General features: G+C 49.3%; 1 protein-coding gene across 2 annotated transcripts in view; it reads right to left on the bottom strand.

Moving 5' to 3' along the window:
• The window catches only part of Sema5b (semaphorin 5B), a 117,754-nt gene that overhangs the window by 21,016 nt on the left and 69,201 nt on the right, over positions 1-27,537 (bottom strand). For both annotated transcript variants that reach the window (XR_007594949.1, XM_050159889.1), the window contains exons 2-4: positions 17,341-17,544; positions 13,307-13,406; positions 9,044-9,089 (exon numbers count right to left, since the gene is read on the bottom strand). Coding sequence is in view for 1 of the 2 variants with exons in the window: in XM_050159889.1 (XP_050015846.1) it covers positions 9,044-9,089; positions 13,307-13,406; positions 17,341-17,494 (300 nt within the window). In the remaining variant the exon portion in view is untranslated. The remainder of the gene's footprint in view (positions 1-9,043; positions 9,090-13,306; positions 13,407-17,340; positions 17,545-27,537) is intronic.

Below are 27,537 nucleotides of genomic sequence, written 5' to 3'. Positions count from 1 at the left end.
ACAGCACAGAGGGGCTTTCTGGAGTCATTTTTATTTGAAAATTATTTTTTATCAAAGTAACAAAGCACAAATTTTAAAAACATAAAACATTATCAACAACCCCTAGTAACCCATTCCTTCCCTGCTACAGTGGCTTCGCCTTACAGCAACCACACCCCAAGGCCCGAGAGGCTGCCCAGCAGTTGAGCATCTGCTGCTCTTGCAGAGGAGGGGTTCGGTTCCCAGCATCCACAGTGAGTGGCTCACATTCACTTGTAAATGCATCTGGTGTCCTCTTTTGGCCTCTCTGAGCACCAGCACGCACACATGCACACACACCAAAAGCAAACCACAACAACCCAAAACCTAAGAGTCCCCCCAAACCTGCAGCTCCATTGCACACCAGCTTTAGATAGGAAAGGGCTTTCCCACTTGTCTATCTCCATTTTATTCCAGCCCAGAGCACACCTACAACTCCCTTCTATCCATCCTTCCTCAACAGTTCATATTTTAATAAAGATCCAACATTGGTACTCACATTCTTGTAAAGACTAAGCTCTTCTCTCCAAACAGCTAATGCTCAGAGTTCCCTGACTGTGAGCCATTGACTTGTGACACCAACCACGGTGAAGGAACTGTGCTTCCAGCCAACACTTTTCATCCATCCCCTAACTTTCAAATGCAAACTTATTGGAAGTGATCTTATTTAGATGTATTTCATTCACACGTTGGTCTTACACATTAAAAAAAAAAAAGGGGGAAAATGTCAGGAGTCTCTAACCTTCTTACACTCCGTGCAGACCTCTTCCGAATTTGGAGCTGTCACGATTCATTTTGTTGTTTTTCTGTTATATAGAACATCATTTGTTGAACTGCCCTGGCGTCAGCAAGGCAAGAATTCTCAGAGCCGTTCACTCTGGTCTGCAGGGCTTTCTTCTGAGCCACTGATCCTGTTCTGCAAGTTTGGCTGTGATGCTCTCTTGATCTCACCAGAGGTGTCCACAGGTCTCTGACCAATCCAGAGTCAATCTTTCTTGTATGAGCTTACGATGACTGTCGTGTCAAAGGGGCTGTTGTCCAGTCAGACAGCGTAGATAATGACCACCTGCTCAGGCTACAGCAGCTACATCAGGACCGAAGTAGTGACTGACAGTGGATTACAGAGACGGTGCTGTCCATTGTGAGAACACCTGGTTTCAGACTCATTAAGTTGTGAAAATGGTTATCTGAAAGTCAGTCAAACACTCAAGATCGGAGGCAATTTCCTTTCTCAAACAGCCTTCTCCACTGATTTTTCTCAAACGTTCCAAAAGAAATGCCATTCCATATCATTTCTGTGTGCACAGTGATTCTAATAATCTTTTAGTTTCCTTCCTCATCTTTGTATTCCAACCTCCCAGTGAACCCATTGCTTGTGAGGCCTCCTGCCGGCTAAAACCAGCAGCTTGTCCCTCTTCTGCTTCCAGAAGCCACACTGCCTTGGTTCTGGATTTGTTTGCTTACTTTGGTGGCATACAACCCCAGTATCTTCCTAAGAAGAAATGCTATGGATCAATTTTTAAAGTTCACGTGTGTCTGATTGATTCTTTCTTCATACTAATTGCTTTCATATAGAATTCTAGGTTGACTATAACCTTCACCCAGTTTGATAAATGTTTATTCATTGTCTTCTCTATTCCGGGATCGCCCAAAGAATCTGATATAATAATTCTTTCTCTTCAGCTCTCAGAAGACCCCATTTTGCTATCTTTCATTGTTTTGTTTTTAAATTGTTATTTTATTTATTGTTTTTAATTGAACTATACATTTTCCCCCATTCTCCTTCCTTCCTCCCCTCTTCCACCCTCCACTCCTGCCCCTCATGCTCTCACTTTACTCGGGAGATCTTGTCTTTTTCTCCTTCCTAGGTGAGTCCATGCGTATCTCTCTTAGGGTCCTCTTTGTTGTCTAGGTTCTCTGAGGCTGTGGACCGTAGGCTGGTTATTCCTTGCTTTATGATTTCTTTAGGGGAAGCTTTATGATCCTCCCCCCATAAAAACAGTGCTTTTGATGTAAGTTTGGGTTACTTTAGAAAATGTAGCTAACTCTTGACTTGAAGACTTGATTTTAGCAAATTTTCTTACATTATTTTGCCCTTTCTTTCTCACCCTTCCCTTTGTTTATTTTGGAAAGTGTGTTAATTCAAGCCCTGGTTGATCCGTATACCTTGACACATTCTCTAGTTTTCTGGCATTCGCATTTTGCACGTCTTGATCCTGTTGTTCTAATTTTGGGAGACTTTTCCTCAACTTTTATCTTTGAAACCTTCAATTCTTATTTTCCTAATTGCAATGCCAGCTGTCATTCTTTCAACTTATTGCGCTATAAAAATATTTTTCATATGGAAGGAGATACAAGTTAGTTTGTAATAAAATTTAAAATGTTTTCAGTTTCTTGTATATTCTATGCAGCTTGCAGCTTGTCTCGTCTCGTGTTTATTTTGGTCTTCCCTTTTACTTTAAGGCTTTCCTTAGGTTGCTGGCTTTTGGTTATTTGTGCACATTTTTTTTAAGCCGCTAGGCATTTTCCACTGGAAAGAACGGAGGCTTCTTGAAGAAATGGCTGGTTCCATGCAGGGCAGTAAATGCACAAGGCAAGCCTAGAACATCTTGTCATTCCAGAATGCTAGGATGCCGCACTAACCAGATAGAATTGGACCGAGAGGACCCAGAAGCCAACTTGAAGAGGCCTCCCACTGTGACAGATGGGGTAGCTATGAACCATAACAACAGCCATGGACTGAAACACATCAACAAGTGCAAATTCATGACTCGGAATTAATAATAAACGAAAGAGGCTGGGATGCAGCTCACTGGGTCGAGGGCTTGCTTAGCATCCACAAAGTCCTGGCTTTGGTCCCGACCTAGCACTGCATCAAACCGGCATGGAGGTGCATAGCTATCTATTATCCTAGCTCTTGGGAGATGGAGGCAGGGAGGGTCAGCACTTCACCATCATCCTTGGCTACATAGTGAGTTTGAGGCCAGCCTGGAATACACAAGACCCTGTCTCCAAAGACAGACAGACAGACAGTGGGTAGACAGACAGATAACCCACAATTGAAAGGTACTAGGGAGCCAGCTCTTCATCCGAAAACCAGTACACAGCAGCAGAAGACAAAGAGAACAGGACATGCCTTGCAACAGTGTGTCAAGTTGGTATATTGCCTGTTTCCAGTTGAAACCACCTGTGGAATTGAAACTTGAAAAAGGACCATTTGGCTTTATTTTCCTACAGGTGGCAAACCATGAAGATCTTACAGCAGAGGGGTCCTCTCTGTACCAGGATAGGACAATAGCTTTCATTACCAGAGACTTGTGGTGGCTAGAACAGTAATTAAAATCAGTAACTCGCTGGTGTAGCATTTATCTCCAACTAGCTTTTATACACCCCCATATATCTTAGCACCATCCCTAAGAATTTAGACTCTAGTTCAAAGGTCCATTTCTTCTACCACGCCTGCGATAAATTCATGGTTGTTCTTTGTTTAAAAGTATAAAAGCTTCTTGCTTTGGTCAGCTTTTTGGATTTCATTGTTGTGTAGAGATTCCCCAGGTATGTGTGGATCATGAAAATATATATGGCTGTCTCTGGTTAATCAGTCTTGTATTCTTTTGGTTCCCATTTGGCCAAAACCCACAGAAGAAGTCAGGGAGTGGACAAGGGATGCCTTTCTCGTCTATATTAACATAGTCTATTCAGTATTCTTGCCTGGCTAACGCAACTTAGTGGAGGAAAGATTTATTTGTCTCCAAGTGTCAAGGAGAATTGACCATCATAGCAGGGAAGGCATTGTGTTTTTTCTATCATCTATCTATCTATCTATCTATCTATCTATCTATCTATCTATCTATCTATCATCTATCAGCTTTTCAAAACAGGGTTTCCTGAAACTAACTCTGTAAACCAGGCTAGCTTCAAACTCACAGAGATCCACCTATCTGCCTCCCGTGTGCTGGGATTAAAGGTGTGTGCCACCACTGCTCTGCTGGCATGGTGTTTTATGTCTCAAGGCAGTGACAGCAGGCACTTGCTCACATCTGGAAGGGTCAGGAACCAGACAACAGGTCAAAAGACAGCAAGACCTGCCCCCGGTGGTTCATACTTACCACAAGGACCCACCTCCTAAATGCCCCACACCCTGTCAAAACTACCCAAGAACAAAATACGCAAATGTGGGAAACATTTAGCAAACCCTTATCTTGCCTTTGGTACACAACTGTATTGTTGGGTAATGAAATAACAAAGAAATTTGCTTTATAGAGGCACTTCCATGTCCCACAAAGATTGGATTTCTGCTCCACAGACATGCGCCTTCTAAACCCTCTCTGTTGTATGGATGTGTGCCTATTCCGACTCCCTGATGCCTTTGGTGAGTTCCTGTGAAGGAATGGAGATTAGGCACATACTGAGCATCAGCAGCAAGATGAATGCTTGCTACTTGGACTGCCCCAGAAATTCCAGGTCATGATCTCAGGTCAGGTAGAGCTGTGTGGTTTCTGTGCTATGAGGAAGAGCAGGCAGGTCACCAGGCTATGAACGGGATGGTCTCTGTGTGGACATGGCAGCTCCCCCAGACACACCAGAGATGACCGCTCTGCATCAGCACCATCTGAGCACTGAGTTCACCACGGAGCAGACTCTAAACTACCTATAGCTCCAGGCTGCTGAGCCCAAGTGTGGAGGATGTGAGGGAGGCTAGAGGAGAACTAGGACCACCCCCAAATGTCTTCCCAACCCCCTGAAAGTCCCATTACATATTTTGGTGTGTAGGATACCATCATAATCATTTCTGCTCCTACAGGCCTTCTGGTACCCCAAGATCATAACACTGTAGCAATTAGGCCCTGGAACTGGACCGATGAAGGTCACTCATGAATAGGTACTTGCCCAAATTCAAGCAAGCATCATGCTGGCCCCCAGTCCCCATCAAGGCAGGTCACACGCCTCACTCATCTCCTTTTTGAAGAGTCCTATGACCACTGGCTGAGTTATGCTGGTAATAACTGTAGCAGCTGAATGATTTGATTTCCCTCCCTCACCTTCCTCCTCAGCACTTGTCCCCACTTCCCCCCAACACTCACACAGACGTGCATACACTTACACACACATATGCACACATATGTACACTCACAGACACGCACACACACTTTCACACTCTAATACATGCACACACACACATGCATGCACACACATACACACTCCCTCTCTGTAGTACTTGAGGATTGAAAGGAGTTGGGGATTTCAATTCTCCTTAGGGAACAGTCCCTGACATCAACTGTTTCACAGAGCTTGTGGAGGTCCCTTTAATGGACACTGGTTTGCATAAACTCTTTGCAGTTGGATTTCTTTCTAAACAAATGTCCATTATTTAAATTATCAATAAAACACTAAGGTTTAATTGGACTTAAATCACACTCTGGGGTCCACTAGACAGCTCGGTGTCCCCTCCCCATGTCACTGCAATTGTACAGCTCAATTCAGCCTCCGAATGCTGCTGAGCAGCTCGCCACAGTCAACACCCAGGACAGGGTCTGAGGTTCTGCAAAAATGGCGTGCCAGGTCACATGACAAAGTGGGTACTTAGAGCCCAAAGTCAAGACTTTCTACTCAGGCCAGACAACTGACCAGAGCCCCAGGTCTGCCACCAGTGTCACGGAGGAGGCTCTAGGAGGTCTGAGTAACCTCTCCCCTGCTCACTCGCCTTTGTGGCCAGACAGTGCCTCCCAGAGTAGTTAACAATGACATGAACATGTTAATCTCCCTCCTTGGTTCCGTCAGAAGAACCCAGCCTGGATTTGAAGGTTAAACCTCTAGGAGATAAGCTGGTGAAGGAGGCTTCTTGGTGTTCTTGGAGTTGGTTTGTAGGATCCTTTAGAAAACCTTATGGAAGCTGAACCCCTACTCCAAGAATGAGCTCTGGGGGTGCCATAGGTGTCTGTCTATCCTGAAACTACATCAGCACTGAACTGGATGAACCAAAGCCCAGGCCGGAGCCTAAATATCCAAAAAGCTCCATGACTTATGTCCTGTGGACCAGCTAGTGCAGAGGCCAGGGGAGGCTGTTGGCAGCAAGAGGCACCCCAGATAAGGCTGTCTTGACACCCTACAGCAGTGGTCCTAAATTTTGTTACCCATTGCAATTACTTGTGAGCTTTTAAAAACCCCAGTGTCCAGGCTGTACCCCTGAGCAATCAGATGAGCATCTCTGAGGCACCGGTGCCTGTCAAAGCTCCCTTAGGAGTTCTGGGGCATAGGCAAGGGACAGGATGGCCTAGCGTCAGCACAATTCTCATCCTAATTTATGGTAGCCAGCTGTGTAAGCCAGAAACCTAGATGTCACCCCTGTGGGCCAAGCATGACTAACTACTCTAGGGCTCACCTTTATATAGAAGCCATCATGCCTGCGATTCTCAGGTTATGTGAGGCTATGGCCCTGTATGACCTGCCGCCTAGGATTTCCTTCCTGCCCTCCATCCCTCTTCCTTGCCCCCCTCAAACCTTCCCAGCACTCACTCCACTGGACAATTCCAATTGTCTTCTGGTTGCTTCTTCCCATGTCTCCAGTGCCTGCTCTGGGTCAGGGGACCTAAACGACAAGTCTATTCCTGTCATTTGTCTGCTTAAACTCATTAATGGATCTCTATTGCCTTCCAAATAATATGTGGATTCCCCCCTCCACAGCTCAGCAATGAAGACCCCACTCTCTCCAAGGGCTTCACCTCCTGCCTCCTACTCTCTGGTCCTGCCCTCCTCCCCAGTGCCATGTGTTACCCCTCTGTTCTCCCCTTTCGCTTCCAGGCAAACACAGCCTTTGAGTTCCAGCTCAAAAGCAACACCTCTGGATAGCTTTTCAGACCCTGCTGGGCCTGCAGGGTTTCTTCTGCCTCCGGGCCACCCCTCCCTTGCAGTTTCTCAGGGCTCTGCCATTATTTCTCTACATCTCACTCTTCCGCCCCTACCCGCTCTCCAGGGCCAGACGACCTTCATTTGCAGACCATGAGAAACCAAATGAAAAGTGACTGCCAGGTGCTCAGGGCAGGCACCCTGGACCTACCGCTACACATTGATTGTGAACCTCTGCGCTGGCTCCCCAGGTCCCGACCTGTCAGCTTTGGCTTTGTTGCCTACGGATGCCAATTAGAAGTCAGTCTCTGGGCTGTCCACTGTGAGCATGGATTGCTGACTCTGGGAACTTGGCATGCCTCCCTTCAGCCTGGCCTGCAGGGACATGACCCATGGTCCCTTTACAGGAAAAGCAACGCTATTTTCTTGTGCGCGTTCCTTGAGGCCTCACCTTTACAATGTGAATGCCGAGCACCATGCCTTAGTGACTTTTCTCATCACTGTGATCATAGACCTGGCAGAAGCAACTTAAGGGAAGAAGGGGTGTGTGTGGCTCCTGATCCCTTACCAGAGGGCATCCTGGTGGGGAAGGCAGGGCAGAGGACATGGAGGCTGGAGCTATGGCTCCTCCCATCTTTTTTTTTAAATTATTTATGTATTATACAATATTCTTTCTGCGTGTATGCCTGAAGGCCAGAAGAGGGCACCAGACCTCATTACAGATGGTTGTTAGCCACCATGTGGTTGCTAGGAATTGAACTCAGGACCTTTGGAAGAGCAGGCAATGCTCTTAACTGCTGAGCCATCTCTCCAGCCGCTGGCTCCTCCCATCTTGATGGATCAGGAAACAGATGGGGCCAGGATCAAGACTATGCTATAGCTGTCCAGACCCAGGTGACTTACAGCTACCATATCCTCAGCTACCATATCCTCAGGGTTCCACAGCCTCCCAAAACAGTGCCACCAATGAGCCATTAAGTGTTTAAAACCCATGAGCCTATGGGAGACCATCACCTTCACCCCATGGTATACATAGACTAGACCTGACCTTTAGAGATATTCATTAAATGTTTATCAGATGCATTGCAGGTTGGCTTCGGGAAGGTATGCATTAATGGATACATGGCACTTCCTTTTAACTCCCCCTGAGTTCCTGTGAACCCCCTCTCCTTTCCAATGGGCAGATCCCTTATACACTTAGATAGTTCCTCTGGCACAACAGTCACTGAGAGTATGGACCAGGTTGGATACAAGGACACCAGAAGGTCAAACTAGCTTATCAAGGAGGTCTCCCCCTCCCTAACTGATTGCTGCTGCAAAAGCTCACACCAAACAGTTCAGCACTGATTAACGCCCGAGTTCTAACTAGACTGCTTGCATCCATCATCATCCTTCCCTGGAGTTAGAGATTCTGCTTGTCTAATGCCCCAAGCTCCCAGCTCAGTGCTGGTAGCCAATATGTGCCCAGCGGATGCTAGACTGTTAAGACAGCCCCTGGGGCAGGCCAATGGAAGATCTCTCCTCCTTGAAGAAGAATGGCTGTCCTTCCTCTGTAATGGTTGGTCTCGGCGAGATGGTTTGGCATCTGTTTCTCAATCTGGGATAGCTGTTCTGGATCAAGGAGTCCCATTAAAAAGCCTCTCAGAGCACTTAGGGAATTATGCTTGGGGAGCCTTGCTTGGCAGCAGATAATAAATCAATCACAGTTCAATGAAAATGCCAAGGTAGACCAGGATCTCTCAGGCCAAGCTAAGAAAGGAGCCAGAGACACCATTTTCCCTGAGGCCCAAACTCTGGACCTCTCCTGTGGACTTCGGTTTTGTACTTAGAGTGACTCACTGGCCTTGTTTGCCCTGTAGAAAGTTCTGCATCTTGGCAAAGCCCTCAGTCCCAGCTGACAGGGAGGAGGACACTCCAGCCTGGTGCCCCCTTTCCCTTTCCTTGTCAGCTCCTCAACACAATGCATGAGGCCTGTGTGCACCTCCATGTGAGAGTGTTCTGCACCCCACTTCCACGAGTCCTCCCAGGGGTGGCTTTGATAGTAGGGTTTTAGTTCATGACCAGGAAAAAAAACAGGGGGCTCCTGCAATTGACTATCAGGTCTCCTGCTATTTGCACCGCCCAGCCCCCAGTTTCCACACACAGAAAAAACACAGGAAGGAAAGAAAAGCAAATGTACCTGAAGGAGGGAAACATTGGCAAGGCTGAGTCTGAAGAGGTAGTTCCTGTGAAAACAGAACAGAAATCACCAGTCACTCTGGCTCTGTAGGGAGGAAGGTGGGAGGCAACCTCCCAGCCCGGGTCTTATGGGGTGCTGGGAATATGTCCTTTGCAGGACCTAGGGTGAGCCAACCTCAAGAAAGAACTTCACCTTGATTAGTTCAATGAACCTTCACCCAGCGGGGCAGTAGCTATAAGAAATTCCATTTTACGGGAGGCAGGTTGTGTAATGGCCCAAGTCCCAGAAATAGTAAATCAAAGAGCTGGGAGTTACCTGCAGACTTCATGGTGTATCTGTTCCTGACCCGGGAAGGAATTGCCTGACGCCACTGTTGAATGGAACTAACGGGATTCCATTGTTTTGAACTAAGTTCTCATAAGGGGCCCCAGCTGACCAGACTGAGAAATCAAAATGGAGTCACCTATGCTCATGTCAAATGCTCATCGCTAAAGCAAAACTGGCCTTCTGAGAAACTAGACAAAAAGAAGAGCCACATTCCCAGTCAGGCTAGTTTCCATGGCCATGACAGTGAAGTGCTTGCTCTCTCTGCCTGAGGTTAACGACAGTTCGTCTTCTATTGCTGTGCCCACTTTACAGGGAAGGTAATTGGGAAGTGACTGGTCTACTCTCTGCTGTTTTCACTCCCCTTCCTCCATCCACCCATTCCCTTCTCTGCCTATAAAGCCAACCTCTTTGGCCATGTCCATCTGATTCTAGAATCAAGATATAGTTAGTTATTATCTGCCAACTAAACGGCTTTGTTTAGTTTGTGACCTCATGGAGCCTGTTTCTGTTCACCTGAAACCTCAAGACCTTTTGCAGGGCTGCAGATGGCCTCCCACAGAGGTCCTAGGGCCCTGTGTGCAGCCTCATCTCTAGCCAATGACTTTATATTTGCCTTTTCCACAGGCTCTCCCTGGACCCATCCAGCACAGCATTGCCAGCCTCTACACCACTCTCACATAACAGCCGGTGGCTCACGAGCCTTTACTGTGATGATAATGATGATGATGGTTGTAGAGGTGATGATGGTGATGATGATGGTGGTGGTGGTGGTGATGCCAATGCCATTGAGAATTCAGCATCACCACTGATCCTGTTGTGTTTGAACTCTGCAGCCAGATGGCCAAGACTTAGAATTTGAGAGTGACGAGGGTGGTGGGGACACCCACTGGGTCAGAGTGTATCAGCACAAAGAGTTGAGGCTTTGAGAATGCTCATGGCAGAAAGAGGTAGGATTCCAAGCTTCACTGTCTACCAGGGCCTGGTGGGCCTCCATGTCTATGTCTGTAAAATGGAGAACTAGTTCATGCCTGACTTCTTCATGGTCCCGTGGAGACACATTAAAATGTTTTATTGATGACAAGCAGATGTAGCATGGTTTTTCCAAAGTACGTTCTTTCCTTTTTTTCTATCTGCCTTTGGCCATCTCCCTTCGGGTTCCTAAACTTTTTAGGAATAATTAATCTAGGAACTTCTGACCACCTCAGCTGTACTGAGAAGAAATGAAGAGACTGGGCCAGAAAGAGAAGGAGGGAGGGGCCCTGCTGAAGGAAGGCAGGGATGGGAATGGGACACTTGAGGCTGGAAGATTCCTCTCCATGATTTGGCTGCTTCTCCACTGGCCTAGGGTGGGGTGGCCTTGCCCATGACCTTGGCTCCAAGCCTCCGCTGTCCTCTCCCAGCCCCCTCTCCAGGTCCTTGGCAGCGCTTCCTGGCCTCCACACTCCTGGCCCGGGGACAGATGGGCTCCAGCTTGTGGCTCTGCCCCAGCTGTGTGCTCAGGTAATGCAGGCATCTGCACACAGCTTTAACAAATTACGGGGAACCTCGCATCACTCGATTCATTTTTATCCCATCAAAAATCATTCATCAGAACAGTTCAGTCAGCTCTTAGGGGAGCCGGGAGACATGAGCAGGAAACTGCTGTATCCCGCCCAGCTCCCGATCCCATGGGGAATAAGGCGGGCTATAAATGGATAAAAACATTTCTCCAGCCTGAATTCTGGAGGGCCAAGGGTGTTGAGGAGAGAGAGCGGAGAATCAGACAGAGGGGGGGAAAGGCACTCAGAAAAAAAAAAGGGTGGAGCATCAGAGAGAGTCCAGGATTCAGGACGCTGGCTCTAGTCCAGTCCATGACGGAATGTCACCCTCTATATCTATAGGCAGAGTTAGGAAAAGACCCAGGAGAAGCTGTGCCTCTAGCTATGTGAAGGAAACATGTAGACAGAAAACATAACCACCCTTTCCATGGGAGACCCAAAGCGCGACAGTGTGGCCACAGGCAGGTGGCGACCTCTCTGTCGCTGTTTCTCCATCTACAAACCGGGAGTGATGACAGTAGAGCCCGGATTATTTTCTGAATGTGAGGTTTACTGCACATACTAGATATTCTGCTGCGTGATGTCCTACATGTGTCCTCTGATTCATCACACAGATGCTACATAAAATCATGCATGTACATTCTTCCCAAAACGTCCTTTTGAGGTTCAGAGGTTCAGAGCGACGTCTTGGAATAGGGTGTATCCAACAAAATGTATGTTTCTTGGTTTTAGTAGTTATTATATTTTAATTTATTGTGTGTGTGTGAACGTGTATGGGTATGCATATGTGGGAGCATGTACGTCCTGGGGATCGAACTCAGATCGTCGGGTTTGGCAGCAAGCTCCTTTACTTGCTGAGCCATTTCACTAGCCCTATTCATTTGCTGTTTTTTAATTTTTGGAGACAAGGCCTCACTGTGTAGCCTGGGTTTGTCTTGAACTCAAGGTGATCCTCCTGCCTCAGCCTCCCTAATGCTAGGATTATAGATGTGAGTCGACATACTCAGCTAGAAGTGTTGGCTGTTAAAACCTTAGTCAGGAGAAAGGATGGCATGAACACTAGTTTCTAGATTATATATTACGTATATGTGCATATATATTCATTCACACACACATACATATATATGAAGCTGAATCTAGTGAGGCCTGGGAGCAAGGATGTGAGATCTCTCTACGCATGAGTGGGCAACCTTCTCAAAATAGAAAGCAGAACAAGTACTATCTTTACTGGGAAAGAAAGCCCATACTCTGGTCTGTCTGCATCTGTACAGACCGCCTCTCAGAGCATGCTGGGAGCACCTAGAGAGGCCTGCTTGTGGGGGGCAGAGTGTGGCTTGGTTCTTACTGAGTATTCTTTTGTAGCTGGCATGTTACACTGTAACAAAATGATAAATTAATACTTCGTTCAGAAAAATTTTTAATGCTCTCAGATTAAGCATTCAGGGAGGTTGGCCATAAAAGAGAAAACTGAGACTCCAAAGTTGAATTTTCCCAGATTAAGGACCCAGCTCAGCCGACTGCAGCCCGGAGCTTTGAAGGTGACTCATCTTCTTCTCATATAGCAAACTAAAGGGGGAGAACCAAAGGGCAGGTGCGACCAGCTCCATAGTGTCACCTGGAAAAATCCTTCTCACCAGCACAAGCTGAGCCAGAATGTCATGCTAATTCAGAACCATAGCCCTGGAGTTAGGAGGCCTGGTGCTAGCCCCAAGCTTCTTGTGTCTTCCTGTGTGTGGTGCTGGGTCAGACCATTTCCAAGCTTGTTGAAACGAGGTTGGGACCTAGTCCTAGAGTTTCCGGGCCATGAGACTGGGGAAGACTTGAGTATTACCTTTCAGCAAGTTCCCAGGGGCCATGGGTGGAGCTGGCCCAGGGACACCCTGCCTTGTCTCTAAGCTCCTTGCTTCCAAAGCTGGCAATGAATGATTCGTGATAGTTAGCTCCTCCCACTCTGCCTGGAAGCCTGTAAGATGGGGTTTTCCTTCTGAATCTGGATCTGGACAGTGGGGGCAAAGATGGGCCAACAACAGAAATGAAGCCCTTTATAAAAGAAGCATATGACCTAACCCGACAGCAGGCAGCCGTTTGGCCAGCAGGGGGCTCCTGGGTACCTCTAACCGGGCTGATCCTGGCATCAGGGCTGCCGTCCTTGTTCTTACTACCCCAACAACTTTTGATGAATGAATCTAGCTGAGATGGCTAGGTTGAGGGTCGCTCCCTTCCCCCCAGCTCTCACAACTTCCCTACATGATAGACAGTTGTTAACGCAGACAAGGCCTGGCACGGAGGACAGAGACTTGGGAGAACAATGTGTTCACAGCGCACTCGTCCCAAAAATGTTCCCTCTACCCCATTCCAAGTGCTCCTATTCTCTCCCCCATCTCCTGAACCCCATTACCTAGCTCCCACGATGAGCTGGTTCCTGGAGGGGTCAAGGGCAAGCTGGGAGAAATCCCGGACTCCAGGGTAGGTGAAGTTGGAGACCCACGGCTTCAAATCTGGTGAGAGAGACCTTCTGTTACTGTTGGGAGCTTCCAGCTTCACCAGTATCAACCCAGAGATCAGTGGCAGCCGGGGTGGAGTAGGGTCGCAGCCCCCAGTAGATCCTGAACAGTCACCTCAACACATATCGGTTTGCTCTTCCTCTGGGTTCCAGGTTCCACCCCTTCTTTGGCTTCTCTGACCCCAGACCTCACCCCAGTGCAGGCCACTGACCTTTTTGCTTAGACGGCTGCCAACAGCCTCTGGACCTGTCTCTCTGGTTCACTTCCCACAGGGCAACTAGAGTGGTATTTTCATGTAGCTACACCAGTCAGGGTTCAGATCCCTACCCAGAAACCCCAAACATGTCTCAATTCCTATGACCTTGGGTTCTGGCCCCACTGACTTCCCCAGCTAACTGCCCGGCAGTCTCTCTCCTGGACACACTTCTCCCAGGTCAACCCAAAGCACTGGAACTTTTCTTGCCCGACCAGCACGGGGGAGACGGGAGGATGCTGAGGGGGAAGCCCTGTGCTTTCTCTCCACTGTGAGCAGCTGTCACACGACGCCCAGAGCCCAGAAGTGTGTGTGTGTGTGTGTGTGTGCGTGTGTGTGTGTGGCATGATCCAAGGGATATAAATCATTGCTCATTATCCCTCCACTACAGAGTAAAAACGGCCCTTCATTTCTGCACGACAGGCAAACACTTAATCACTCCCGGGAGAGCTGGAGGTTTTGCGAGTTGGATGTTTTTCAGAAAACTGCGATATGCGCGATAAAAAAAAAAAGGGAAGAAATCCTGCAACAAAATGAAGCGAACCCTTTAAGCCCCAGCAGGTGGCTGTGGGTTGGCAAGAATCGTCGTCATACAGTCTCACGGCATCTGGGCAACGCAAGGAGTGGAGTCTGAAGTCTAGCGGGCTCGTTTTTAGCTGACCCAGGGCCACAGGGAGTGCGCGTCTCCTCCAGGAGGACCTCCAAGATTGGTCTGTCTCCACATCTCCTCCAGGAAGACCTCCTTGATTGATTGGTCTATCTTCACATCCTCTTCAGGCTCTGGGTTCGAGTCACACTGCATTTTAAGGTCACTCTGCAGGGGTGCGCCTCCCCAGACCAGGTGGCCCTTAATAGTAGCAAATAGATTGTCCTTTAACTCCTCACTTCTCCGTGGGCAGGGCACTTCAGGTGAAGGCGGCAAAATAGGAGGGAGTTGGGCTGACTGTCGCAGACACTGCCTAAGGACTCAGCTGGGTCTCCTTTCGGGTCTGTTCTCAGTGGGGAGAGGTAAGGAGAAAACAGTCTAGGCTTCTATGACACTGAGGTGACAGTGGGGGCCTCTTTCAGCTTGTGTCCCTCTCCCCCAGCCCTGAAGGAACTCACACAGTCAAGTGGAGGGGAACCGGGCTGGGCACAGTGCCGCGATCCTGGGGAGGCCTTAGGAAGAGAGCCAGCCTCCTCTTATTAAACAGGCAAAGGGGACCAGAGGGAAGGCTTTAAAACACCAAGCACGTTCTGCGCTCCGTGTGCAGCGGAGGCTTTGGACGGCGACTTTAAGAGAAAAATGACATTCTCCATGACGCGCCCGTGATTTTAATTATAGTCAATTCAATTACCCACTTTGTGGATTAACCACCGCCAGTGTTAACGCCAGGCTGGCTTCTCCCTGCCATCTAGAAAGGACATGCTGTGGCAAACGGAATAATACACAGGCCAAAGAGAAACCCAGGTGGGCCTCCTTAAAAGGAACCCACAGAAGGAAATTAAACCGTATAAAACAAAAAGGCCTCCAGTCGGCTTCTGCAACTGCCCGATGCCTGTGGATGCTCGGGGGTTATTCACAGATCTGTCAGGTGTCTGGGGATTGAAGAAGGCAGCTCACAGCTGCAAGGTGGGAGGCCCGTGGCTCACTCAGACACGCAGTATGAAGTCTGGGGTCTTAGAAGTGGCTGGGACTAAACCGGATTCGGACAACTTCCCTGGAGCAGTTCCTGACCCATGGAACCTACTGTGTGCTGTCTATACTACGGATGTGAGGAGACCCAGGAACCAGAGCTGCTAAGGGGTCAGCTGGGTTGGTGGACCAGAGGCACTGACCTTTGAGGAATAATAGGAAATTACTGAGCACCAAAGGAAAACACGTGCTCGCCTCTGAGGCCCCATAGCAACTGTTCATGGCCTGGCACCAAGCAGGGTCATTAAAATATGGGTGCCTACCATGCCTGAGTCCCTGACCCGGGTCCCCAGGGAGACATACATACAAATGCTCACAAGCACGTGCGTACAAACACACACACACACACTCACACACTAATTTTGTGAATGGATGTGACAACCCAAACTTGTTAGTATAGTGGCGATGTTGCCGAGTCCCTCATTCTGTAAGAAGGTGGGGTGGACAGTCAGGTGCATTCAATTCCCACACAGTGATTAAAAATTGCTCACTGGAAACTCAGGAACTCAGAACCCAACTCCACTTTTCCCATCTCCCCTTCAGCCTGGTGCCCCATACAGACCAGCTGACAAGGGGGAGGGGGGGCCCCCTCTGGGTCAGCTGGACCCCTATCATCCGAGCAAAGTCCCTGACAGGAAATGTTACAGGAAGAGTTGTCACAGGCATCTCCTGGCATGACGACACCCCTAGGAATACGAATCCCTTCAGTCCCTGCCGCCTCACTTGGTTCTTCCTTCCCTTCAGAGCCACCAGGAGCCATCAGAAGTCTGAGGGTGTGCACACGGTTTGTACACTGAAGACATTGCTAATTTACTATAATCCACTTAAGCCTTCAAAGCCAGGATCCCAGCTCAAACAAGTCAGCGTGGAGAAGACAGCTGGAAGTTTTCCTCTTTGAGAAGGGAGTCAGCACACAGCTGGGAGCCTGTACATCTAGAACGCCCCAGCCTCTCCTCCCGTCCACGAGCCCCATCCTACCCGTCAAATCCCATCCCAGCTGTGGACTCAGGGGCTGAAGCTGCCCTCCAGTTTCCATACTGCTTCCTCCACATGACAGGCCAGGTCTTGCGAGGCTGAGCGTCTGGTGGCTTTTTAGCAGTAGTGACATCAGGAGACTGGCCTTGAGGCCCAGCTCTGACAAGTCCCGTCAGTACCCAGGCCTGGCTCTTCCTGCCCACCCTACCCCATATGTGTCAGTATAAGGAAGGACCAAGCCACTGTCAGTCAGTATTAAGAACCGGGGGGGGGGGGCTGTCATCTCGTCTGCAGATCCCAGTGTGAGCCCACGTAGGCAGTTCCCAGAGTATGACTGTGACCAGGGATTACCAGGTCATGCGAGATCATCCGGGCCTCTCTGGGATTGGTGTTTTATTTTCTGGTTATCATCAAATTTAGCTGTCCTAATTTTAGAAATTTTGGAGAACTTGCGGACCCCATGGAATACATCCAGGGATGTGAGAATCCAAGATTGGGAAACCCTTTAGTAGGACACTCCCACGCTCTCCCTTGACAAGTGAAGGAGTTATGAGTCACCAGGGCCCCTTCTGCTGGGGGTTCCCAGGACTCCAACGACAGGCATCCCTGCAGCCAACTTAGAGCAAAAAGGACGCCCCCTGAAATTTTCTAGGCTCTTCCTCACGAGTGAGTCATCTTCCTCCTGCCCTCAGAGAAGCCAGGAAAAGGAGCCTGTGTTCTGAGAATCTCCCAAGCTGAGACCACCAAGCAAATCTGAGTCACTCCCACTAGGACATCCATTAACTTCATAATCCATCCAAAGAGCTCACTGAAAGCCAATAACTGCTCTGGGGTAGGCGTGGGTGACAGACCCGAGTAAATTATCTATGTTATGGAGACATCAGAGCTCTCCAGCCCACTGCTGCCTGGCCTTAAGACAGCTATCCCAAGAAGGGTCTCAGGACCTACAGGAAGGGCTTCAGGCAACCTGGAAGGCACTCCCAAGGACTGACCCAAGTCCTCCAGGACAATGGGGGCGCTCTCACCTTCAAAGGCCACGATGGGGTGCTCCTTCCGGGCACATAGCTGCTGTTCACTGTTGAGTTCACTGGAGATATCCTGGGAGCTGGAGAGGTGGGACACCAGCAAGGCGAGGCTGGGCAGCAACAGCGAGACAGCCAGGGGTCCTGGGACAACCATGGTGGGCCCCTCTGCCGCCTTAGCTCCTGGCGGCCGGCCAGGGGAAAGACCTGCAGGGAAAAACTCAGTCTCATCAAGTGCTCCTTCCATCAATGCCTGCTTCTGTCTGTTTCCTCAGGGTTGTCAACGGCTCCAGAGGGTTTTTTAAAAATACATTTATATTGTATTTATGTTACTCTGCTCTAATAATGCAAAGTTATAGATCATATCTTGAAAGCTAATTTCCCTTGTAATGGTATTCTGGACAAAATTGACAAATTATAGAACCTTTTCTGTTATGATTCCAAACGCTTTAAAATTAGCTTTAATGATAAAGGTGGGATCCATTTAATAAATGGACCTGGGGCCAGTGGGTAATCCTGTGGATAAAGAAAAGCTCAGGTTCAAGTCCAATTTTTTTTATAATTTTTTATGTGCACTGGTGCGAAGGTGTCAGAGCCTCTGGAACTTGAGTTATAGACAGTTGTGAGCCGCCATGTGGGTGCTGGGATTGAAGCCAGGTCTTCTGGAAGTACAGCCAGTGCTCTTAACTGCTGAGCCACCTCTCTAGCCTCTCAAGTTCAATTCTGACCTCACATTTTATGTCAGGAAAATTTCAAATTGAATTCAAAGTTCGTGTGTTAAGGGTAAAGTCATGAAAATACTAGAAGAAAATCTGAACAGAATCCTTCGGACCTTGGAGTGAAAACCTACAACAAAATCTAGACATCGTCAGAGAAAATCTTGACAAACTTGAAGTCACTGAAAGTGTAAGCATCTGCAGGGGAGTGTAATTTCCTTGCCACTAAAGATAATATCAAAAGGCTGATGACAGAAGGCACTCATGGTGGTCACATCTGCAATCCCAGGAGGCTGAGGCGGGAAGATTGAAGATCTGTGGCTAGCCTGGGCTACATAATGAGATCTTCTCTCTTAAGGGGTGGGGATAGCTCAGTCTGTAAAGCGCCTGCAGACCTGAGATGGATTCAAGGGCCCAAATAAGAAAGGCTGAAGGCTTGTATTCCTCATGCTGGGACGTCAGAGACAGGCTGATCCCTGGGGCTTGCTGGATAATAGACATAATCTACGTGGGAAGATCTAGGACAAATAAAACACTCTGTCTGAAAAGACAAGGTGGACAGCTCCTTAGAAAAGACACCAAGGTCAGCCTGTGGCCTCTGCACACACACATGAACATGAGTGCTCGTGCACACACATGAACACACACAAGGCAACTGAAAAACTTGAAAAAATATCTGTGATTCTGATAATAGACAAGGAGATAATATTCCCAGATATGCAAAGAACGCCTAGGAACCTAGAAGAGAATGGTCAGCAGTTCCGTAGAAAAATGGGTAAAGGACATAAATCCAAATAGGGCTTAAAATCTGAATAACACTCTTTCTCACACCCCCAAACCAACGCAAATTAACACTCAGCCTGGCATAGATAGCACTTCAGATTCGAGCCAGACAGCCCTCCTTCCTGAAGAGGCTGTGAGGAAACAAAGCACCCTAACCTGTTCTACCTGGTGCATGTCAAATGGCACAACCCCTCTGGAGGGGAACCTGGGTAACTGGTAAAAGAGCCCCACATTTGCCCTTTGACCCACCAGCCTAATACAGGACGCTAGGCTTGTGGTTCTCAATGTGAGATGCATGGACCAGCGTTGAGTCTCACACAGCAATAACTCCATGGTAAGACAGATGCAGACATTTAGAAGTTAGTGTTTAAAATCCCAAATGGCAATGGGAGTAATTTTTATGGACGTCGACTCTAATAATCGAATGTCTGCGTCTGGGAGTGTGGCTCAGTGGTAGAGTTATGGCATTCACACGCGAGGCCCTAGCCAACCATCTCGGCGCCATAAAACAAAGAGAAAAGACAAAGACATTTAGGCTTGTATTTTGCACGTTGCTTTTCAATTCATTTCTCTAGTAATTTACTGTTATTGAATTGTAGGTAAGCATCCATCTGCAACAGATTGTAAATTGAGACGTCAAACATGCTCCTTCGCAGCACATAGCTGAGAAGCGAAAATAGACCACAGAGGCATCTGCATGAGCAGAAAGTACAAGATAATTCTCCGTGGCGTTCTCAGAAACAACAAAAGGACAAAAAAAAAAAACAGGCAAATAGTTAGAAACAGGCGCTTTTTAAACAAGTTGTCTGTGTGTCTGCGGTGGAGTACTATGAAGCTGTGGAAAAGAGTGAAATGAATTAGGTTGGACCGCTGACCAGGAAGGCAGTGGCTTAGCATCACCTCTCCTGGACCAACCTAGGTGAGGGATCCTGAAGGTAACTGTCTGAGCAGGTGGATGTCGGAGGAGAGGGGTCCCTGGGGCTCCTTCTGCCCTGGGACCTTTGCTCCTAGCCCAGGTAGGATGATATTCTTCCCGACTATTTGCAGACACGGATGAAGAGAGCACATCATGGCTGAACTGCTGCACAGCTGGAGGGAAGCAGCACAGACCCAGCAGGTGCCTGCTGGCACTGCGGGTTCCATACGCCAGGGAGAACTGGGTCTCCTAGCCCTTCCGGATCCCCTCCCCCACTGGCACACACAGGTGCACTTTTCTAGCTTCCAGCAGAGACCCTGGGGGAGGGAGGAAGTTCTTCACCCTTCCTCCTGCAGTCACAAGACCGTCCTCCTCAGTGCTAAACTAGGTGGGTTTCCTAGGCGTTCATTCAGGGCTGTTCCATCCCTGGTGCCTGCAGTACCCATCCCCCAGGCTGGTCCTCAGCCCTTCCAACGGGTCACATAGTCTAGGAACAGTTATCAAGGTGTGGGGCCCACTCTTAGGAAGCAAAATACCAGGGTCAAATAGCAGGTTGTGTGATTGGAGGAAAAATAACAACTTAGCCCCTCTCTGCCTTGGTTTCCCCAGACTGGGGGTGGCGGTGACGATATCAGCTTTACCGGCACTGTGAGGATTAGCGAGTCAGCATTCTCAAAGGCCTGGCTGCAACAGAGCCAACAGCAAACCAGCATGATGCGATGTGTCTGGAGGTGGGGCAGCACGGAGAACCCTTTCTGCCCTCTGACACTGTGGTGACACCCACGGCTGTCACCTCCAAATCTACTCTCTTCCTCCCTGCCACTCCTCCTCTCTCCCCGTGCACAATGGGCACTGCAGGGACTCCATCCAGGGCACCCCACTGCCAAGTGAGTCTGGCCAAGGCACAAGAAGGAGAAGGCAGTGGATGTGTCTGCAACCTCCCTTCCCTCCCTCTCACCCACTCCCGCCACCCAGGTCAGGGCACCCACCCTGTTCCTCTGCCTCTGGGTGTCTAAACCATGGCCTGCCCTCTCCCATCAGAACCAAAGGGGCACCACAGCCTTGGTTACGGGTCTACCCCGGCTTTCTAAACTTCTTCCCACACCTCTGCAAGCTTGGCTAAGATGCCACCCTTTTCCCCTGCGGGATAGTGCCACCTGTTTTCTGGGGGTGAGGGGGCTGCTCATTAGGGATACCCAGTTCACAGCCCACACGCGTTTCCTCCCATCAGCTCTAAGACTGTCTAAGACAGCATGACCAGACCCATCCTAATCCCACTGTTAGGTCTGAATGTGAAATCTTCCATGTCTGTCACCCCTCACTCACACATTTGAACACTTGGTCCCCAGCCAGTGTAGCCCATGAACTGTGCGGCAGAAGATAGCCTTTGTTGGGTATTTGGGCACATCGAGGAATGTAAGTAACACAGTCACCCTTGCCAGCCCCACTCCCCTCCTACACACTTCTGCCTCAGGCCCAGATCAGATCACACCCTCAGCTCCCAGGCCTGGCGTTCTCTGTGGCCAGATTTTGTGTCCAAAGCGCCTAGGTTAGAAACGCATCCTGGGTTCTTCTCTACTCTAGTCCCCAGGCCCTAAAGCCCCCAAATTCTATAGCAGAAGTTGCATTCTCATTATGGTTTTTATGAAAATTTATTCTTTAAGTCTTTCCTGAATGGATGACCGCTAGATCAAAGTCACACTGTTCACCTGGGCCCGGCACAATACACCTGTAATTCAGGGGCAGGACACGATGGAGGTAGGCAATGGGAGAGTCTGGGCCTCCAGGAGAAGGAGGAGACAGAGAGGGGGGCCTGTGGCCACTCACACAGCACATATTCCGGTCACTCAAAGGCATGCAGAAACACATCAGGAGGCTACAGGAAAAGCCTGGGCCTGACCGTGGGGCTCACAGGGGCTCCTGCACAAGCCTATTCTACTTTGGCCTTCTTCCCCTGTTTTAGAGGGCCTGTAGAGCCAGAGAGGGGTGCAACCCAGGTTCTGAGGCACAAAAAGGAAAGGGCCGGAATGTGGGGTACTGACAGTCAAAACAGAGTGCAACAAGCAAGGGCTTGATAAGCTACAGCAGAATGGGGTGCCATACCAAAAGGGGTAAGTAGTGGGCACAGCACAGAGTGCTCCCCCGTCAGACCTTTGGAGCTGAGTTCTAGATACTTTGCGGGTTGGTGGAGGCAAATTTCATATATTTGGCAATTATCCGGGCATCTAAAGGGAGACCCTCCCCCAGCCCTACATGGACCATGTAGTCCTCACCCTAGCCACAGTTGCTCATGTCAAAGCAGTCATGTGATCAAAACAGACCAATAAGGAACTCTCCTATAGCAATTTGGTAACTGGGTCAACTCAGTCTTTGCAGAGGAATCTGAAATGTGGTCCTGAAAGTGTGGCCACCTTCTGCCTGACTTGTAGGTGAGGACAATCTGAAGACACTGAAGTGACAGGAGACGCAGACAGTAGAGACTCATGGAGATGCCAGCAGCCTCCCAGTGCCCAGTTCTAGCCCCTTCCTGAGACCTGATGACATTCTACTTTCATGACCCACCCCTCGCTACACCCCAGTTTCAAAGATTTATTTTTATGTGAGGGTGATTTGCCTACATGTAGGTATGTGTACATGTCAGAGGGGATCAGAAAAGGGCATCCGATGCACTGGGACTGGAGTTACAGACAGTTGTAAGCCTCTATGTGGATGCTGGGAATTGAACACGGGTCCTCTGGAAAAGTAATTAGTGCTCTTAACTACTGAGCCATCTCTCCTCTCCGAAGTCCTGCTGATTTTCACTTAAACTGGTCACAGACATGGCCCATTGTGTCGACTTCCTTTACAGCAGTTTCTGCGTGGCTGTGGGGCTGGGGCACAGTCCTGCAGATAGGTGACCAATGATGAAGAAGAGGAAGTCACTGATGGGCATGTGGGGACCACTTCTTCCCACCTGGCTCATACAGGATGCACAGAGCTCCTGGAGCCACCTACAGCTGGTTAGCACCTCTTAGCCTCATGCCAAGGAGGGTGGTGTTGGAAGTGGAAGCCAGGTGGATGGCAAAGGATCAGCCCCCTCTGCTGACCTCCAGGCCTCTTCCACAGGTTCTGGGGGTCATACCTAAGACCACATGCAAGCTCTGCACCTGCTCTGCCCTGACCTTGCATTTCTGTGCCTCTTGCTTTTTTACTTGTCAAATGGGGAAAGGTAACATCTATCCGTCAGAATCGTTGCAAATGTTAAATGCATTACTCCATCTAATGGGCACTTGCCACAGAGTAAGTGCTGTGTAAGTGGCGAGTCTTACCAGTATTGTTATTAGAGGTGAGATTGTTCAAGAGCTTGCTTTCCAGGTCTCAATTAGCATTTGATAAACACCATTACCACCCAAATACAATTTGGCTCCCTAAGCTTAAAATCCAAAGTTTTCAGGGCAGATAGGAATTTCCGCTTCTAATACGCATCTGATCTGATGGTAAAAGGATAACAGAGATTTTCCAGCAGAGCATAGCAAGAGGCCGTCTAATTTTTCTGCAGGTTGCACAGCACTACGGAAATCCCTGAGCTTGGAAAGCTGCCAGCTCTAGGTGTGGATCTAAATTCATTACTTGTAAATAAGGGTAAACATGCCTCACCTTAGAGAGCACCAAGAATGAAGGTTAGCCCAGGGCAGGCCTCTTATGAAACACTTCTACAAACTCTAGAGCAGACCTGTGTGTCACAATCTCTTTGGGGTCAACAGATCCTTTCATAGAGTCACACACATATCAGATATTTACATTACGATTCATATCAGTAGCAAAGTTAGAGTTATGAAGTAGCAACGAAAATAATTTTTGGTTTTGGGGTACCACAACATGGGGCACTGTCTTAAAGGCTCAGAACCGCAGGTCTAGAACATTTAGCTAGTTGTCATTTGTGTACCTGACCAAACATTTCCTATGTGCCAGGCCCTGTGGTTGGATCATGAGGGTGAGAGAGGCCACACGACACAGGCAGGAGAAAGGAAAGGTGTCCCCAAAGGATGGAGACAGTGGCCTGACAGCTGGCCGGAGAAGGGGACACAGAAGCTGGTCTCCACCCTGTCTCCAGGTTGGGCTTGCATGGTGTCTATGAGACGGTGCTCTAGGAGTGGCGAAATGTGAACGGAGGTACCACATCATCTGACTCCTTCTATTTTGGGAAACCCTGAGCCAGGAAGAAAGCATTTTTTCCATTCTTGTCCAGTGTCTCTCTTGCCTTTACTCGCACAGCTGCCCCCATTTCCCATGGGGGCTCTCTATGGGGTCACTCTGATGGTACCTGGCGGTAAGTAGTGGCTGGTGTATATGAGAGAGAGCACACACCCATGCCAGCACCCACTTTTTCAGGATTTGGGCAGTGCCTGTGTGCTCGGCAAATACTGTAAAAGACGAGTTTTAACAGTGGAGGAGTGGACTCTTACAGGGATAGTGGAGAACAAGGGAAGGGCAGAGGGCCATGGCCAGCGCCATTGGGAGCTTAGTTAGATGGACCTCTGCCCTTAGTGCAGGGTGAAGGAGGAGAGGGAAAAGGACAGAACATGCATTTCCACTAGGACTCCCCCAGAATGTAGACAGAACCCCAGTAGGCATTTTCTGCCTTTCTCAGCTTGCCATAGTCAACTACCCAGACCATCGTAGGAGCAAAGTTCATCCCTGGCTCCATTGGAAATGAAGAGGGGAGCAATTGGGGTCCCAATTATCTTCCACCATTTACATAGGAAGCCAGAGCATGGGTAGAGAGACAGTCAGCATGCAGAAGCAGCTTGGGATGTCCGTGAAGTACAAGACACCCTGGGACACTGAAAGCAGGGGATGCTGTAATACCCAACACGGAAAGCTGAGCTCAGTGGGGCCTGGAGGAACACAGGGTAGAGTGCTTCAGTCACCAGGAGCCAAGAAGACACCAGCTGGGACAGCGCAGGTAAAGACTTGATTCCAGACATCCTCAGATAACCCACAGAGGCTGGAGACGCGGACAGAGGGAGAGGAGTCTGGAAAGGAAGTCAGAGGCCATCGTGACACTTCTTGAGGGGAACCCTAAGTCTCAGGAGATTCCTGTGCTCTCAGGAAGATGCAGCGGTTGGGGACAATGCAAGCATGTGGTCGTGTTGGCACTTCAGGAAGCCAGGAGACAGGTGGAGGGGGTTGGGTTAGGCCATTGTCACAGACAACTCTAAGAAATGGAATTAGCACCTTGCCCCCTAAAGAGCCCAGGCCTATACCTGGAGGACTGTGAATCTGGGGGCTTCCACACCCACCAGAGACAAGGGAAATGAAGCTGGAAGCTCAGGCCAGAGGCCTTGACAGGCATAATGGCCACAGAGTTGCCCCCAAACAGTAGCACTGGGACCCCTCAAATGGCTGCTGCTGAGGGTTTCCCAGACTGTTCTGGTAGAAGCTTCACCCCAGCCCCTGGCGTCCATATACCCAAAGAGTCTGGAATGTTCTGGTGGAAGTTCTACCCCAAGCCCCTTCCCTTATCTCTCTCCAAACCCTGTTGCATCTCAGAAAGCCTGCCAAATGATGACCCCCCCGCTCCTTCAGAGATGCCCAAGACCACTCCCACAGGGTATTTAAACTGCCCCCCCCAAACAGATATGTGGTTTTCAGGTTATTCTTTCCTGTCGCCTCTCGGGGTCAGGGGGAGGGGCTGGAAAATCATCGGGAGCATCTTTTCCATTAAACCTGGGCCTTTTCTAATTTGGCTTGATTTGGTCTGATTTGGATTGCTGGGTCGGCGGAAAGACTTACAGGGGTGCAGAAACTTCATAGACCAAGCAAGGACCTTTTTTTTTTTTCATTGAATGGGGCAGGGGAGCAAAATCAAAGAAGAAAAAATCAATTCTCAACTCAAAAGATAAGGACTTGAACCAAAATGGCTAGAATGTACAGACCATGTTCCAGAGAGAATGTAGGGAGCTCCTACCATGTAAGATCGTATGGCGACTTTGTCAGAAAGCTTCAAGATGCCCATTGCTCAACTGGCTGGGAGAAAAGAACTTACCGAGGCCGAGGAACCCGCCCAAGGTCCCATCACTGTTAACAATAGAACTGGGAGTCCTGGTCAACCTCCGTCCAGGACACAGTCCCAGGCCTTTGGGCACACTCTGCAGCCCTGGTTCCACACGCTCTCAGCAGCCTGCACAGTCCCAGGCCTGTGGGCACACTCTGCAGCCCTGGTTCCACAGCAGCCTGCACAGTCCCAGGCCTGTGGGCACACTCTGCAGCCCTGGTTCCATGCACTCTCAGCAGCCTGCACAGTCCCAGGCCTGTAGGCACACTCCGCAGCCCTGGTTCCACGCGCTCTCAGCAGCCTGCAGAGTCTAATTTGGTTTCCTGAGTTGGCTTTCTTTTTTTTTTTTCCCAAGGAGAGCATTTTCTAGCTATAAATTATTAAGCTGATTCCTGCTACAAATCAGCCTCCTGCGAGTTCGGGCTGCAGGAGTTCGTTTATCCAGGTCTTGAGCATAGGGCGGAGGAACAAATGCCAGGGGTGCCAGATGGACGGGGCAGAGTGCAGACCCCCAGCCATGGCTGACAGCCACCTGGATGCCTCCCCCAGCCCAGGCCTCAAGCCAGGTGCCAAGCTAAGGGATCAGCTAAGGAGACGTTTGCCCCCTCAGCTCCACTAAGACCTGTCCAGGAGGAGCTCAGGCCCAACATCCAACTCCACCCCTCTCTCTGCTGCCATTCAAAATCTCCACTTGGCTGCCTGCCCCAGAAAGGAGGAGAAAAAGAGAAGGAAAGGAAAAGAAGAAACGGGGCAGGGGAGGGCGGGGTGAAGGAGACTGTCCCCTGGCCTGTGGTTTGGCAGCAGGCAAAGGTGTGAGGTTGCCCCTCATTCCCACACTCTGCGCAGGCCACCAAATACTCAGCTGTGTGCTTCTCTGCCAGACATGGGAGGCATCTCTCCACCCACACATCGCTCACCACTTGGGGGGCCCAGTTTGGCCAAACTCACACAAAGGTAACATTGGGATGCAGATTCCATCCATTGCTCTGAATAGAACAGATTGGATACGGATTTTCTCCTTTCTTCTCAATTGGGCCCTCTGGGCCCCAGTGGCCCAGAGGGAAGGTTGGGTCCAGATAGGCAAAGAACAGCTGCTGAAGGCTGGGAGGGCCCACAGCATTTTTCAGCTCTGAACCGGGGGAGTGAGGGTCTGGGAAGCATCCCCCTCCTTCACCTCTAACATGCTCCCAATAGCAAGCTCCTTGACTGACCTCAGCCTCCCCTCTGCATTCAGCAGCGTGAGGAGCTGCAAGGTAGCGGCTGCATTTCTCTCCCAGGGTCCTAGAAACCTCCAAGTTGTCCATTTGTCCCGCATGAACTTCAGAGTCATCCGTGCAGTCCTCCCCATACCTTCCAACTGCGATCAAACACCCCAAAGGAACAGAGTTCACACTGCTTAGCGTATGAAACTCTCACAGGTCATTGGCTTCAACGCGGGGCTTTAGCTCCAGGAAAACTGAGGCTTTGGAGGAAACTGAGGGCATGTCCAGCCCTCCAAGACTAGGTAGAGAGCTAGTGGCAGAACCAGACTCAGAAAAACAAAAAACCACCACGACAGTGTTATGTAACCATGCTCTCGATGACACACCATTTAATCCACATAACTTTATGGACCAGGCAGATTAATGTTCATTCCCATTGCCTGGATGCGGAAACAGAGGCACAGACGAGTAATTCGGAAAATCCCAAACCAGGAGAAAGCAGACACAAACTCAGACAGCCAGGCTTTACAGCTGGCCCTCAGCACA

The sequence above is a fragment of the Alexandromys fortis genome, unplaced genomic scaffold (assembly GCF_014885135.2).
Source record: "Alexandromys fortis isolate MF-2015 unplaced genomic scaffold, M_Fortis_MF-2015_v1.1 scaffold_119, whole genome shotgun sequence".
In the NCBI taxonomy this organism is placed as follows: domain Eukaryota; kingdom Metazoa; phylum Chordata; class Mammalia; order Rodentia; family Cricetidae; genus Alexandromys; species Alexandromys fortis.
This window is presented reverse-complemented; position numbering and strand designations above follow the sequence as displayed.